This window comes from Guillardia theta (assembly GCF_000315625.1).
Source record: "Guillardia theta CCMP2712 unplaced genomic scaffold GUITHscaffold_187, whole genome shotgun sequence".
NCBI classification, from domain to species: domain Eukaryota; class Cryptophyceae; order Pyrenomonadales; family Geminigeraceae; genus Guillardia; species Guillardia theta.
The window spans coordinates 48,227-61,078 of NW_005434489.1; the positions used below are offsets into that span (position 1 = coordinate 48,227).

Genomic DNA, 12,852 nt, shown 5'->3' on the forward strand with positions numbered 1-12,852 from the left:
GGAGATGAATCAGGCATGGCAAGGCAGAGCAGGGCAGGGCAGGGCAGGGCAGGGCAGGGCAGAGCAGCGCAGCGCAGGGCAGAGCAGGGAAGAGCAGAGCAGAGCAGAGCAGGGCAGAGCAGAGCAGCGCAGGGCAGAGCAGGGAGAGCGAGCAGAGCAGAGCAGGGCAGAGCAGAGCAGCGCAGGGCAGAGCAGCGCAGAGCAGAGCAGAGCAGGGCAGAGCAGAGCAGGGGGAGCAGAGCAGGGCAGCACAGGACAGAGCAGGGCAGGGCAGAGCAGGGCAGGGCAGAGCAGAGCAGGGCAGGGCAGCACAGCGCAGAGCAGCGCAGAGCAGAGCAGGGAAGAGCAGAACAGCACAGCGCAGTGGAAGAGTACCATTGACACTCGGTGTGCGCTGCAGCATTGGACTTGTAGTGAGTGACGTTGGACGTGTCGTCTGGGGTGACCGGGCGAATCTCTCCCTGTGGTTTCATCGTCGTCTGGTAAAGGATAAGGATCAGTTGCGTTGTAGAGTAATGGTCGCTCAGGGACGCAGAGACAGCAAGGGGACGAGGAGTATCGGAGGGCTGACGGCAGTCTGTCCTTGTAGAGAGAGGCCCTCGGCTGAGCTCTTGTGATGCCTTCCTTCAGTTCTCCTCAAGCTCGTCGTGTCCTTGTGTCTGGTTGTAGGTCTGCGGCATGTGATGACGCCGGGGGATCTGTCGGGCCAGAAGGCAGAGAAGAGGCAGGCGTTGCTCTCCTCTCTTCCTTTACCACCCTTCTCCTTCCTCTCCTCTCCTTCTCGCTCTTCTCATCAAACGCGTTACAGGAGCGAGCAAGCACAACGCGAGAATCTGCTTCACAATCTCCGCCACGTCAGTTGCTGCATGGAGCCTGCTCTGTGTTGAGCGAGCGACAGGACGTGTGGGTGCGGCTAGGTAGCAGCTCCGTTCATGGCGTCGGAGTGTTTGCCTTGAGAGATATACCTGAGGTGACGAGAGCTTGAAGGTGCTGTCTAGATGACGTCAGGGTTTAGGGAACCGATCCCTTCCTCTCTGCTGGTAGAAGTTCATGTCAGGAAGGGGAGGACGAGGCTGTTGCGATCCCAGAAGGAACTCTTGCCTCTCTTCACCCAGGCATGTCGTCACCATACCGTCTGCTCTCGTCTAACCTGGGGGGCAGCGGTGAGATCGCATGTGACCAGCTTCTTCAACAAGCACATCTGCAGTCTCCAGCACAGTCATTGCCATGATCTCATCGGCGATCTCGGAGGGACGGAGATGTCTGTGTGAGCTGTCCGCTCCTCCTTGCGTCGTCAGCTGACGAGCCTCAGGTACTCGGTGATCGCCGATGGTCCAAACAAGATGGATGTCTCTTTCTACATTAACCACTCCAGGCGGAGTGCAAACCTTGCTCCCTTCTTACCAGCAGGATGCACGTGAGAAAGCTAGACATTGCTGTATTCTGTGGATTGCGATGCGAATGATATCTGCCGCGATGAGGAACTGAAGGGATGGCTCAGGTGGTTCAGGTTCAAGACGACGAGGATGGTGCGGGAAGGAGAAGAGCTGTTCTTCGACTACCACGAGTTGGGCCAGGACGTGAGCTCGTTGAAAGATTAGTCTCGGAAATGTGAATATTTGAAATGACAACTATCAGATTAAAATATAGTTTATGATTGTTAAGATTAGGATAAAACTGTCAGGTCTTAAGAATATCCACCCGCGCTCCTTGCCGACGTGAAGATATTCACGTTTACATCAACGCGAGAAAGCAGCGTCGAGTTTCAGCAAGTGAGCAGCGAGACTGACAGTTCGCCATCACAACAGGATAAGAGAATCTGAAAGGAGAGGTGAAGAGAGGCAGCAGCAGCTCAGTCCCTCCTCTTCTTCTTCTTCTTCCTGCAGGCACCTCTCAGCTCTGGTGACCATGAAGCTCGACAGGTTGGTACCTTCCAAACTCATCGTACTCTTCATCCGAGTCATCTCTCCTCGCTTTGCTCGCGATCTCCTGCCTCTCGTAGTGTCCTACACTCCCGTCAGGACACAGCTAGCAACTCTTTCTCCAGCCCCACCTCCTGCTCGACCCTCACGTTTCTCCTCCGAGCCGCCTGGCTTCCTCATCCCGCAGATGTTGCAGGTGTCTCGTCGCGCCCAGTTGAGGTTCATGCACATGGTGCAATGCCAGTCGCCATCTTTAGGCGCCGGCATCTTCCCTCTCGGCTCTTCGGGGTTGACTTGCTTCATTCCTCGTCCTTTGGAAGGCATGGGGCCGGCAGAGGCTGGCCGCTGCGTTTGCACGGAGTGAGTAGGAAAGCGATGATCACGCAGATGATGAGGAGGAGGAGGAAGGGGGGAGGCTGGGAGGAGGGGGGGGCGAAGGGGTCAACGCACCGGGGTTCCACAACGGTTGCACTCCGATCTTCTAGCGAAGTTCATGTTGGTGCAACTGTGAAAAGCAGAGGCACCACCATCACTCCGAGCATTGTGCAACATCCCAACTCATTCGCGCAGACTCATGACTGTTTCACAAGACAAGGTACGAGGGTTTGCATAGAAGCCAAGGACACACACAATCATTACTTGGGATTCGGGCATGGCCAATCGCCGTCTGAGAACACGTATCCCCTGCCACTTCCTCTTCCCCGGCCCCCGCCTGCAGACGAGTCAGTGTGTCCGTCCGAACCTGAGCCGTCTCGGCCGTCGGGGTATGCAGCTGCTCCATCGCTGTAGCCCGAAGATTTTGAGTCAGGGTAAGATCCTCCCCCTCCCCGGCCACGGCCTCGTCCACTGCTGCCTTCCGGATAGATGCCGACTCGATCGGGAAAACTCTTTCCTCTCCCCCTCCTTTTGCGCTCATGTCAGGAGCAGGACTCTGCAGTGCTTCCCGCTGCTCACCCGTATCCACCTTGTTCCGACGGGTGTTCAGGATAGCGGCTGGGACCGGTTGGATATCCTGTGGGATAGTCCGCCATGGATGTAGACTAGGAAAGTAATCATCAGAATGCAGGCGGGGTTCGTACCAAGTTCTATGGTCAATCCTTGACGAGCACTATCTCGTTTTCATATAGACAAGCAATGAGCAGCATTCTGATCTCAATGCTTACAACGACTTGTCCTTGCTGCATATCATCTCCTCGCCCCTAAAGGTCTTTTGAACGTTTCTCTGATCCTGCCTCTACTTTGCGATCGATATCTACTCTTGCTTCACAGCCTCCTGCCATCATACCTCTCTTCCCCGCTATTTCTCCCCATTCCTCTCCATTCTGTCCCCTCCTCTCTTGTCCCACAGCTTTCCCGCTACAAAATCTCCTCTCCTTCTCCTTCTGATCACTCCCTTCATCTCTTGATCTCTTGATCTCTTGATTTCTACATCTCTTCATCTCTTCATCTCTTCATCCCTTTCCATGGCTTCTTCGCTCCATTCCCCGCTCTCATTGTTTTTTTCTACTTCCTCGCCTCGCGTTCACAGCACCACCCCATGAAATGTACCCCTTCATTTTCCCTCATGAGTACCGGTCACCTTGTCGAAATCCCCAACCCCGGGCCCGGGCCCGGGCCCCGTGACCCGGTGACCGGCGCCAATCATTGGCCGCCGCAGTGAGTGCTGCCGCTCACTGGCACCGTTGCGGCACACTGGCTCCGAACTCCCCGGTCAGTACCGTAGTAGCCCCGCCATGATGCCCGGAGGGGAGAAACTTCGGGCAAGTTCCGCTTTCGGATCCGCCCCCTCCGCGGCAACCCCCCGGGCCCGGGCCATTGACTCAAGTTGACATCGGAAGTGGCCGGGCCGGGCGAGTCCGACGGTCCGATTCAAGATTGAATGGACTCGAAAACTTATTTTGAGCCCGCCTCATCGGGTCTGTTCACCGGCTGGTGTGACTGCGCGCAGGAGCCGTACACCCACCTCATGTACTAGAAAACCCAGTCAGAGGTAGGGGTCATAGTCATCACCCCCCCACCAAACCAAAAAAAGATCCTCCGCATTTCCTGCATCCACAAACTCTTGGATTCCCGCCAGAAATCATACCATGCTGTGTACGAGGGTTCTCCTGCTCCTGCTGCTCCTCCTGCTCCTCCTCCTCTTCTTTCCCCTGCTCACCATCCCTACCGCCTTGATCGCCTTCGCGGTGCCTCCTCCTCCTCCTCTTTCCCCTGCTCACCATCCCTACCGCCTTGATCGCCTTCGCGGTGCCTCCTCCTCCTCCTCTTTCCCCTGCTCACCATCCCTACCGCCTTGATCGCCTTCGCGGTGCCTCCTCCTCCTCCTCTTTCCCCTGCTCACCATCCCTACCGCCTTGATCGCGCCTTCGAGGTGCTCGAGCAGCATCCAGGTTAAGTCTGTCCAGCGAACAGCAGCTTACTTGCAAAACATATCGTCAGAGCAAGAGAAATCTTGCCAAGAAATAACAAGCAAAGTGAGAAGGTACTTGGTATTGCTCGGGAACTACGGAAATGTGAGATGGAGATGGAGAAGCTGAGGAATGACAAGGACATGAAGATGAGAAGACTTGAGAAGAAGTTGCTGAGGATGAGAGGGATAAGGAAAAACGGGTCGTCAACTGCTACAGGCAGGAGCTATCTTTCCTCACCCAACGATGAATGTCTTTTCTACGAGCGCCTGTTGCTGACGGATCTACTACCGCAGACAAGTGCCAGAGTGCTTGTTCAGAAAAGCAACCTACATGATCCGTGAGAGTCAGGACAAGCAGATCCGATCATTGGTGGAGAAATTACCTGCAAACCATGCTAGACGTATCAACGCAGGAAATCCCCCAATGACTTTCATGAATCGAGTCCTCGTCAATTACAACCACTTAAGACGGGCAATTTTCAAAGAGATTGGGATCTCGTCAAATCTGATGATGCCTCGGTACGAGAATGGAAGTCAGTCGTCAGCTTTTGCGTATCTCAGTGACAACGTACATTATTCACAGCTGAGAGGACTCCCACAACTGTTTGTCTGCGAAGGATCACAAGCTGTGAATCAGGATAATGCAAAATTCTTCAAAGAGTACGGAGAGGCTTTGAACAAGGATATTGCTTACTATCATGAACCGTAAGGACGTCAGACTCAGGTTCTCAGGCTGTGGAAAAGATATGCCTGGGGACTTCTTCGACAAACCGAGCAAAATGATCGAGTGTCAAGAGTCCTAGGAAAACTTTCGGAACGAAAGGGCAGAATCAACCTTGTCTTTGCAGTCTCGGATTACTACTAGTGACTCTGATCTCGGCTTACGGAAGTATGATAAGAGAAGCTGGAGGCATGTTGCATCTCAATGATTTCTTTCTGAATGAAATTAGTTTCCCATGCTCTGACACATCCTACTATCTCCAAATGAAGAGGTTGCTTGTATGCAAACAAGCACGCACCGAATCATTGTTATCAGTTAGCCCAAACGTTTACGTGACTTGTAGTCCTGATCTGTGTCCCCCAACACATGATTCTCGCTTTTTCACATAGAGCTGCACTTGCGAATGTTTAGGAACGCTGATTCATACTTTGTTTACTACCTACAAACGACAATACGGCCACTGTCATATGCACTTGCGAACGGGTACTGTCATCTTTTCCCTACCGTACAAATCTTTCAAACGTGGCAAAAGACAATCCGTTGACGTGCTTGTCGTCTACACAAGACAAGCACGGAGCATCTGTGATCGATGTGCACAACCACCTTAGAAAGAGTGGACTGGGACTCGAACTTCAACTCGACCTTATCCAACATCTTCTGCAAAGTATTCAAGTACATCCCACTGAACAATGCTTCATCAAGCTCAAGAATACTGAACAGTATTGACCATTGGGTGTTGACAGAGCCCTCAATGATTGATATTGATCGATCTAGCCAGGCTTTTGCAGCTTTCAACATCATTTCATTAATTCTACCTAAAACGGTAGACATATTCAAACCTAAGGTCAAGGTCAAGGTTAGGTAAGCCCAATACCCCCCCTCATCAAGTCATGCTGAATCTGATGCTAAAAATGCCGAATGAAAGTAGCCTCGCCCTCGCATCACAATGTTTCTGCCAGCATCCCCTCAGAAGTAGACCGTCCTCTACCCCTCCTGGCACTCCTGCCCGGCACGTCAACCGTCTTCATCACGGTCAAGCAGTAGCCTCGCCCTCGCATCACACTCTGCCGGTCCCAAGTCTCCGAGCCCCCGTATCACTCGTCAGTCTCGTCCTTCTGCTGCTCGGCACCGCTCATGACAGCCTCCGCTTGCTTCAAGGCCCTGTAGCTGCCGACATCGTGCACCGAGTACAAGACCAAGCTCGTATCATACGCCCGCCCTACCTCCCGGAAGAACCTGATCTCTTCCCTGCATGCTTGTTTGCATACAAACACTTCCCTCCTCCCCGCTGATGCACGGTAATGCTTCACATACTCCAGCACAGGTCCATGCACATGCTCGGAGCCGCGGAGCTGAGGCATGACGACATCTTCGGGTATGCCGATCTCCCCCAACACGGCCCGTCGAAGCTCTTCGTTGTTGACGAGATGCTGGTACATCACAACCAGGGATAGCATCCCCTCCCGCATCTCCTTCACTTCCTTCGCAGGTAATGCCTCCAGCACAGACTTGATCTCCTTCTTCCTGCTCGCCGCCATGTCAACGGCTTCGCTCAACAGACACTCCAGCACATTTCTGCGGCAGTAGATCCGTCAGCAGGAGGCGCTCGTAGACTTGAAAAGACATTCACCTTTGGGTGGCGGAGGATAGCCGCCACCTGTAGTAGTTAACGACCCGTTTTTCCTTGTCCCACTGATGCCTCATCTTCAGCAACTTCTTCTCAAGCCTCCTCCTCTTCATGTCCTTCTCATGCTTCAGCTTCTCCAGCTCCATCTCACATCTCCGTATCTCCATCGCGACAATACAGACGTCCTCGTCCACGGCATCAGTTTGCAGCACCTTCTGTGCTCGGCGGAGGCATCTCATCGATCGGTCTCTTGCACTTGCAGCTGCCTCTGAAGCTTCGCTCAGACAGGCAGGCCCGTCCAAGGTCGTGGCGACGGCGACCAGGGGCACAAGCAAGGCAACCAGTTTCCGCATGGCGCGAGTACCCCACCCTCACTGTTGGTCCTGAGCCCTACCAGCCGACAGGGTAGCTGACAGGGTAGTGGATGGTCAATACTGAAAAGAAACCGGCAGCTTCTCCCCAAGTTTGTGGCATGCTTGGCATGTTTCGGTCTTTCCCACTTTCGTCTTGCCCACAGTGAAGGGAGCTTGTGGTTCACCCCTCAAGGGCCTCATTTGTCCTTTGCTCGTCATGCCCGGTCAATCGGATCCCTGCAAGGTATCTCACAGTGTATGTGCACAAGATGTGTAAACCTGTTCAATCAACAGAAGACCTGTGAATGATTGAGCAGATGCAGACGCAAGGAGCGAACTAGAAGCTTCACTGCTCGAAAACGACAGGTTGAAGGGATCGGAACAAAGGACTCCGGATTGAATACAGTCGGATCCTACGGGAGGTAGGGCGGGCGTATGATACGAGCTTGGTCTTGTACTCGGTGCACGATGTCGGCAGCTACAGGGCCTTGAAGCAAGCGGAGGCTGTCACGAGAGGCGCCGAGCAGCAGAAGGACGAGACTGACGAGTGATACGGGGGCTCGGAGACTTGGGACCGGCAGAGTGTGATGCGAGGGCGAGGCTACTGCTTGACCGTGATGAAGACGGTTGACGCGCCGGGCAGGAGTGCCAGGAGGGGTAGAGGACGGTCTACTTCTGAGGGGATGCTGGCAGAAACATTGTGATGCGAGGGCGAGGCTACTTTCATTTTGCATCTTGGGGTACGTTAGATTGCTGATCTTTGTTCAGTCGCACTCAATGCAGATGACGCGCATGGAAATCAACATTCAGACATTATTACTAGCAAGTCGTGATCAGAGCTCAAATTTCATCTTATCACGGCAATACTTCTACAAATATCCCTTGAAGCAAAGCTCAATAGCATACAGGTCAACTCTTGTGGCATGTGAATCATTTTTTTGGTTTAGCCCGCTTGAAATCAGAATAATCGTGCAAAGAAAGAGCCTGAAAGGCTGTGTCAAAGAACTCGAGAGAGAAGATGGATATGCAAACCTCCAACAGAGTTGGGAAACCTTCACATGGTTCCGTACGACTCTGCAGTCCTCTGAGTCACAGTCGCCAGAAGGAAGCAAGGAAACGACCTGTACAGGATTCAACCTGTTGTCCTCGAAATTGTAAAAGCTGATGAAAAAACATCAGTCTTCGAGCTAAGTGCAGGTAAACAAAAGTATTCTCACCTGCTCTGAGAGAAAGATTCTCTCGGTGTTAAGATGCTCTCAGAAGTGCTCGACAAGTTAGACTGATATCAAAGTGTCAAGCTGACATGACATTGCCGAGAGAAAATGGTACATCAAAATCATTTTGATCATTTCCGGAGAATGTAGCCGATCGCTTGAGTATGTTTGTTGCACTTATACTCCCTCCCTGCAGCATCTGTCATTTTACAAATTCTGAGGATAATGATGATTTCCTGTTTTGTTTCCTTTTCCTCCGGCGCAGGTTTCAACACCTGAGAGGAACAAGCTGAGCTCGAGGCCTCAGAGGAGGCGCGTCACCTGCACGACTCCTCCCTGCCGTTGGATCAACTTGATGAAGGGATGTCCCTGCCCGTTTCCAAGCAAATCTCTCTGTGCCGTCATTTGAGCCTTTTGAACTCAGACAAGTGGACAAGCACAGATAACCTGCCACAACCAGTTCGGTCGATCGTCTTCATCAATCTCTATCTCCTTGAAGGAATAAACAAGTTTCTCCTCTACATCAATCATTCACTGGCTGACGGCATCCCCATATTATCCACTGCTACACACCTGCCGATGAAATCTCTCCTGAGCGCGCATAGCGACAAAATTCGTTCACAATGCATTCATAGTGCCATGCTTGCAAGCGGCGAAGGCAAGCAAAGACCAATCCAGTAACTTCGGACCCATCAAGGCAATGCACATAGATGGGCAGCTGTGACGACCTAACAATGGTTGAGAGGATACTGACAACATCTTTCACTGTGATCGTCAAGTCGTCCTTTCGCTTCTCCACTGCTCGTACGCAAGATCAGAGAGATGAGCAACGTGAGGCCTCTCACCCATGTGATGAATGTGCTGAATGCCTTCCATCGCGCAGAAGTCCTCCAGATCGTTTGTCGGAGTCTCAGGGATCAGCGAGATCATGGTCTTGAGGTGGAGGCTCTTGAGGAAAGCAAAGTTCTTGAGCGTGGGATATGCTCCTCGGTACACTCCGACCTCGACGATGGCGAACCTGAAAGGGGGAACAACCTTGGCAGCCATGGATTATTACTTCTTCTCATCATCTGCTGGAGTGAGCATGCCTCAGGCAACCTGCGACGAGGCTATCAGTAATTCATCACACCGACTGCTTCTACGACTGCTTCAACAAGATCATAACAACCTTCGCTCTGCTCTGCTTTCTCTCAAACCCATCACTCAGAGCCTCTCTAATGTCGAGCCTACCTCTTCCATCCCGCCCTCCTCGTCTCCCCCCCCCCCCCCCCCCCCCCCCCCTCCTTGCCGGTCTGAAATCTGAAACTCAGCCTAAACCCCCTTTACGCCTCTTCTTTTTCCAGCCTTTGAGCGATGGCCGAGCCGGTAGGTCAGGACGCGCTCGCTGCCGGCTTGGCCGCTTACGGCGAGCAGGAGGAGCGGCTGAGAAAGCTCATGCCCATGGGCATGCGAGAGATAGTTGCAGCTCATGCATCTGCCATGCAGGCAGCGTACGCAGCCTTTGATAGTCATTCACAAGGAGCAGAGCAGGGAGGTTTGCAGGAACAACGAGCTGCGCTGGAGGTAGCGCTTTGTCGATGGAAAACGCCGACGGATGGTGTGGATCTTGCATCAGTGGTGGAAGTGAGCGAGGGAGGAGTTCGTCTGGTGAAAGTAAACGAAGTGGTGGATGGCAGGGCAGCTGAGTTGGTGAAAGAGAATTGGCGAGCTCTTGTTGCAGTGTTTGAGATGGCATGGGAAGAGAGCTATAAGCCCATCCAAGACAAAGTGCAAGCAGGAAACAAGTACGCTAGCGTGGATGACTTCGACAGCGAGCTTGAAGCAGCCAAGAAGAAGGCAGAGGAGCGAGTTCAGCCTTTCCAGGATGAGTTTAAGCTCTTTCGCGGACTAGCAAGCCACCAGGAGCGCGTGCAACGGCTTCGCAGTAAGGTCCAGGAAATCAGCTTTGAGCGGCGGCTTGCAGAGCAGCGGCAAACGATCAAGCAGGAGCTCATGGAAGTTGTGAGTGCAACCAAAGATGCTCAGCGACGAGAGCTCAAGCTTGTGCTGGATCGAGTAAGAAACATGGAAGAGAGAATGTCAGAGGTGAGCGCCAAGATGGGTAGACGAGACACAGAAAGAGAAACAGAACCTGCCAGATCAGCCTCTTTCACTCCGCCAGGTCAGAGTGACGAGAATTTACAAGCTCTCGAAAAGAAGATAGACAAGAAATTTCGCGACTCTTCCCTGGTATGCACAAAATTTGCAATTGCAGTTTTTGAAAATTGACACATTTTTGCGATGCAACAAAACAGGCTAATTGTGCTGAGATAGCAAAGGCAAAGCATGAGTGTTTTGAATCTGTGTTTGTACGTTGTATGTTCCGAAGAGGTTCTGATTAGTTTTCAGGCGACATGTATCACAAAAGAAATGAAGAGCGCGGTGGTTGTCTTTCTATTGGTATTGTCCTCTCATGTTTGTTTCAGCTTGATGTCCAGATTGCTGAGCAAGCGTCAGCCCTAGAGGCACTCCGAGCCAAGGTGATGCTGAATCTTGTTTATGAAGTTTGACGTGACTCCAAGATGCTTGATGCTACCCTCAATTCCAAAGAAGAAATTGATACAGGTCAACTGTTCATGTCATTAATATCAGCTTCACTCGCTATCCCTGGCATCTGCCTCTCTTGCTCTTCTTATCCTTTCAATGCAGTGCAAGCTAAGATCACCGAATTGCATGACGCCATCTCGCGGCTGACCGCTGACAGTGAGATTCAAATGGTAAACGTGGATTGCTCCTCATCGTCCTCAAGTTCTGGCAGAGGTGCATGGAAGATATGCTTCGTCGTCACGACTCGAGAGTGACTCTCGTTACCTGCACATTCTGTGGGCTGATGTCTTCAAGGTGGCTGAGAATTGCAAAGCGATGTTTGGTATCCTGGAAGAGCAGGTGATGTCATTGGTGGCTCATGGACAAAATGATTCATCGCCCTTGTGCTTTTAGAGCGCTCCCCGCCATGCTCTAATGGAACTGCGGGAGGACATAGAAAAACAGCTCAATGCTGCTCTACTGGCGAGTTGCCTTGCCCGCGTAGACTTGCTGAAAAAGCTAGCAGGCGGAAAGGCAAGGGCCACTTGCCGAGCTCAACCAGAAGATATCGCAAGTCGAGAGTGAGGTGACGGCGCACGCGAACATGCTTTGGAGCTGATCACTATTAACAAGGTTGGTGGTATTGCCACGAGGATCGAGCAAGGACGCGACGAGATACAAGCATTGTTTGGCATGATTGCTGAACTACCACAGGTTTGTCGCTTTGATATGAAACGATCTCTGACGTCAAGTAGGGCCAGTCAAAGTCGAAGTTTCTTCCTGAGAGCGCAAAGAAATTCCTCAAAGGCAAGAAATCGGACCAATAAAATGTGGCCAGGAAAGGAGAATCAGCAGATTCGAGGCCAGGATGACTTCAGGACTTCTTCCATATCTTGAAGATTCCAATCTCCTCTGCTTGCCACACCTATGTGCATGTTTAAACTAGATTGTAAAAAATGCCAACGCTTACCGGATGCAGCTCCTTCTCGGGAATCTTCTGGAATGCTAAGCCACACTTGGAGATATTTCGCAGAAAGTCCTGAGAACTTCAGTGAGGGTACAGATCACTAGGCTCGTGCTCCTACCAAATCCTTCTCCCGTCGCAGCTCAAAGCTTAGCACGAAACTTGTCTTGTCGTCCATGCTGTGTTGGAGGGTCTTTAGCAGGTGAGGGGTGCTAGCGTCTGAGTAGATGAGGTCTGATCCGACGATGAAGTCCCATCCTTGCCCCATGTCCGTCACGTTCCCCCAGTCCGTTGTCTCTCCTGGGCTACCCCACACGCACTCTTGAACCTGCCACGAGCCCGGGCAGTGAGCCTTGAGGTTGTTCTCCACGTTCTCTTGCAGCAAGCTTGTATGCCCAGGCAGCTCTGTCATCGTGACATGTGCTCCTGCTGATGCTAAACAAATGCCCACGAGGCCGCAGCCCGATCCCAGGTCAAGCACGCGCTTATCCTTCCATTCGATGCCGCTTACCTCGAAGTACTTGACCAGCACCTGATAAAAGTCAGCTCAAGGCAGTGCATGTGTCTCCAACCTTTGCAGCATCCCAGAGAACAGCAGCATGACCCGTCGATGTGTCTTGCTTGATCCTGAAAGTGTTGGTTCCGAAGTCAAAGTTTTCGTAGAAGATCGTGCTGGCCGCTTCCGTCATAACACAATCTTGATGGCTTGAAAAGAAGGAATGCTGGCCTCCACGAAGGGAGAAGGCTGGTTGGAGGTGGAGCAACTCAGAGCCTCCTTGCACAGGAGAGGTGAAGCAGAGGATGTAGAACGAGGCTCGGAGCAAGCAGCAAAGAGGCGAAGCTCTACGACTGAAGTTGGCACGAAAGGAGAATCTTGTGAGCATGATGAAGGTCGGTGTGATTGGGAGGCAGCTCCAACATGCACAAGGCAGGGGCCATGCGATCACAAGGTGAGATGTCCAGGCTACGAGGCCATGTACCAGCCGAAAGCAGCAGCGACAGCAGCGAACTTGGAAAGCAGCAGCTTTCCAGCAGCCTTCGCTTTCCGGCCCCCCTCATTGCGGGGATGAGGGGAG

At 52.4% G+C, this 12,852-nt stretch overlaps 6 protein-coding genes across 6 annotated transcripts; 2 read left to right on the forward strand and 4 right to left on the reverse strand.

The window, feature by feature from the left end:
* Positions 1 to 1,852: 1,852 nt before the first annotated feature.
* Positions 1,853 to 2,953, reverse strand: GUITHDRAFT_148048 (hypothetical protein; the record flags this gene model as incomplete). The annotated part of the gene is made up of 7 exons (XM_005820172.1): positions 1,853 to 1,880; positions 1,931 to 2,006; positions 2,072 to 2,267; positions 2,373 to 2,427; positions 2,562 to 2,634; positions 2,665 to 2,705; positions 2,877 to 2,953. 7 exons carry the CDS (start codon positions 2,951 to 2,953, stop codon positions 1,853 to 1,855), a joined length of 546 nt encoding a protein of 181 aa, XP_005820229.1.
* A 1,056-nt stretch (positions 2,954 to 4,009) lies between these two features.
* On the forward strand, positions 4,010 to 5,197 carry GUITHDRAFT_148049 (hypothetical protein; the record flags this gene model as incomplete). Its single annotated transcript, XM_005820173.1, has 4 exons — positions 4,010 to 4,108; positions 4,313 to 4,404; positions 4,627 to 5,037; positions 5,065 to 5,197. 4 exons carry the CDS (start codon positions 4,010 to 4,012, stop codon positions 5,195 to 5,197), a joined length of 735 nt encoding a protein of 244 aa, XP_005820230.1.
* A 950-nt stretch (positions 5,198 to 6,147) lies between these two features.
* GUITHDRAFT_120567 (hypothetical protein) lies at positions 6,148 to 7,033 on the reverse strand (the record flags this gene model as incomplete). The annotated part of the gene is made up of 2 exons (XM_005820174.1): positions 6,148 to 6,628; positions 6,684 to 7,033. 2 exons carry the CDS (start codon positions 7,031 to 7,033, stop codon positions 6,148 to 6,150), a joined length of 831 nt encoding a protein of 276 aa, XP_005820231.1.
* Positions 7,034 to 8,812: 1,779 nt separating this feature from the next.
* GUITHDRAFT_81644 (hypothetical protein) lies at positions 8,813 to 9,294 on the reverse strand (the record flags this gene model as incomplete). The annotated part of the gene is made up of 2 exons (XM_005820175.1): positions 8,813 to 9,045; positions 9,093 to 9,294. 2 exons carry the CDS (start codon positions 9,292 to 9,294, stop codon positions 8,813 to 8,815), a joined length of 435 nt encoding a protein of 144 aa, XP_005820232.1.
* A 306-nt stretch (positions 9,295 to 9,600) lies between these two features.
* Positions 9,601 to 11,639, forward strand: GUITHDRAFT_120569 (hypothetical protein; the record flags this gene model as incomplete). The annotated part of the gene is made up of 10 exons (XM_005820176.1): positions 9,601 to 10,348; positions 10,409 to 10,476; positions 10,636 to 10,668; positions 10,713 to 10,766; positions 10,809 to 10,851; positions 10,936 to 10,989; positions 11,045 to 11,172; positions 11,339 to 11,398; positions 11,446 to 11,526; positions 11,568 to 11,639. 10 exons carry the CDS (start codon positions 9,601 to 9,603, stop codon positions 11,637 to 11,639), a joined length of 1,341 nt encoding a protein of 446 aa, XP_005820233.1.
* A 47-nt stretch (positions 11,640 to 11,686) lies between these two features.
* GUITHDRAFT_120570 (hypothetical protein) lies at positions 11,687 to 12,465 on the reverse strand (the record flags this gene model as incomplete). Its single annotated transcript, XM_005820177.1, has 4 exons — positions 11,687 to 11,737; positions 11,783 to 11,851; positions 11,898 to 12,308; positions 12,349 to 12,465. 4 exons carry the CDS (start codon positions 12,463 to 12,465, stop codon positions 11,687 to 11,689), a joined length of 648 nt encoding a protein of 215 aa, XP_005820234.1.
* Between the last annotated feature and the right edge of the window lie 387 nt (positions 12,466 to 12,852).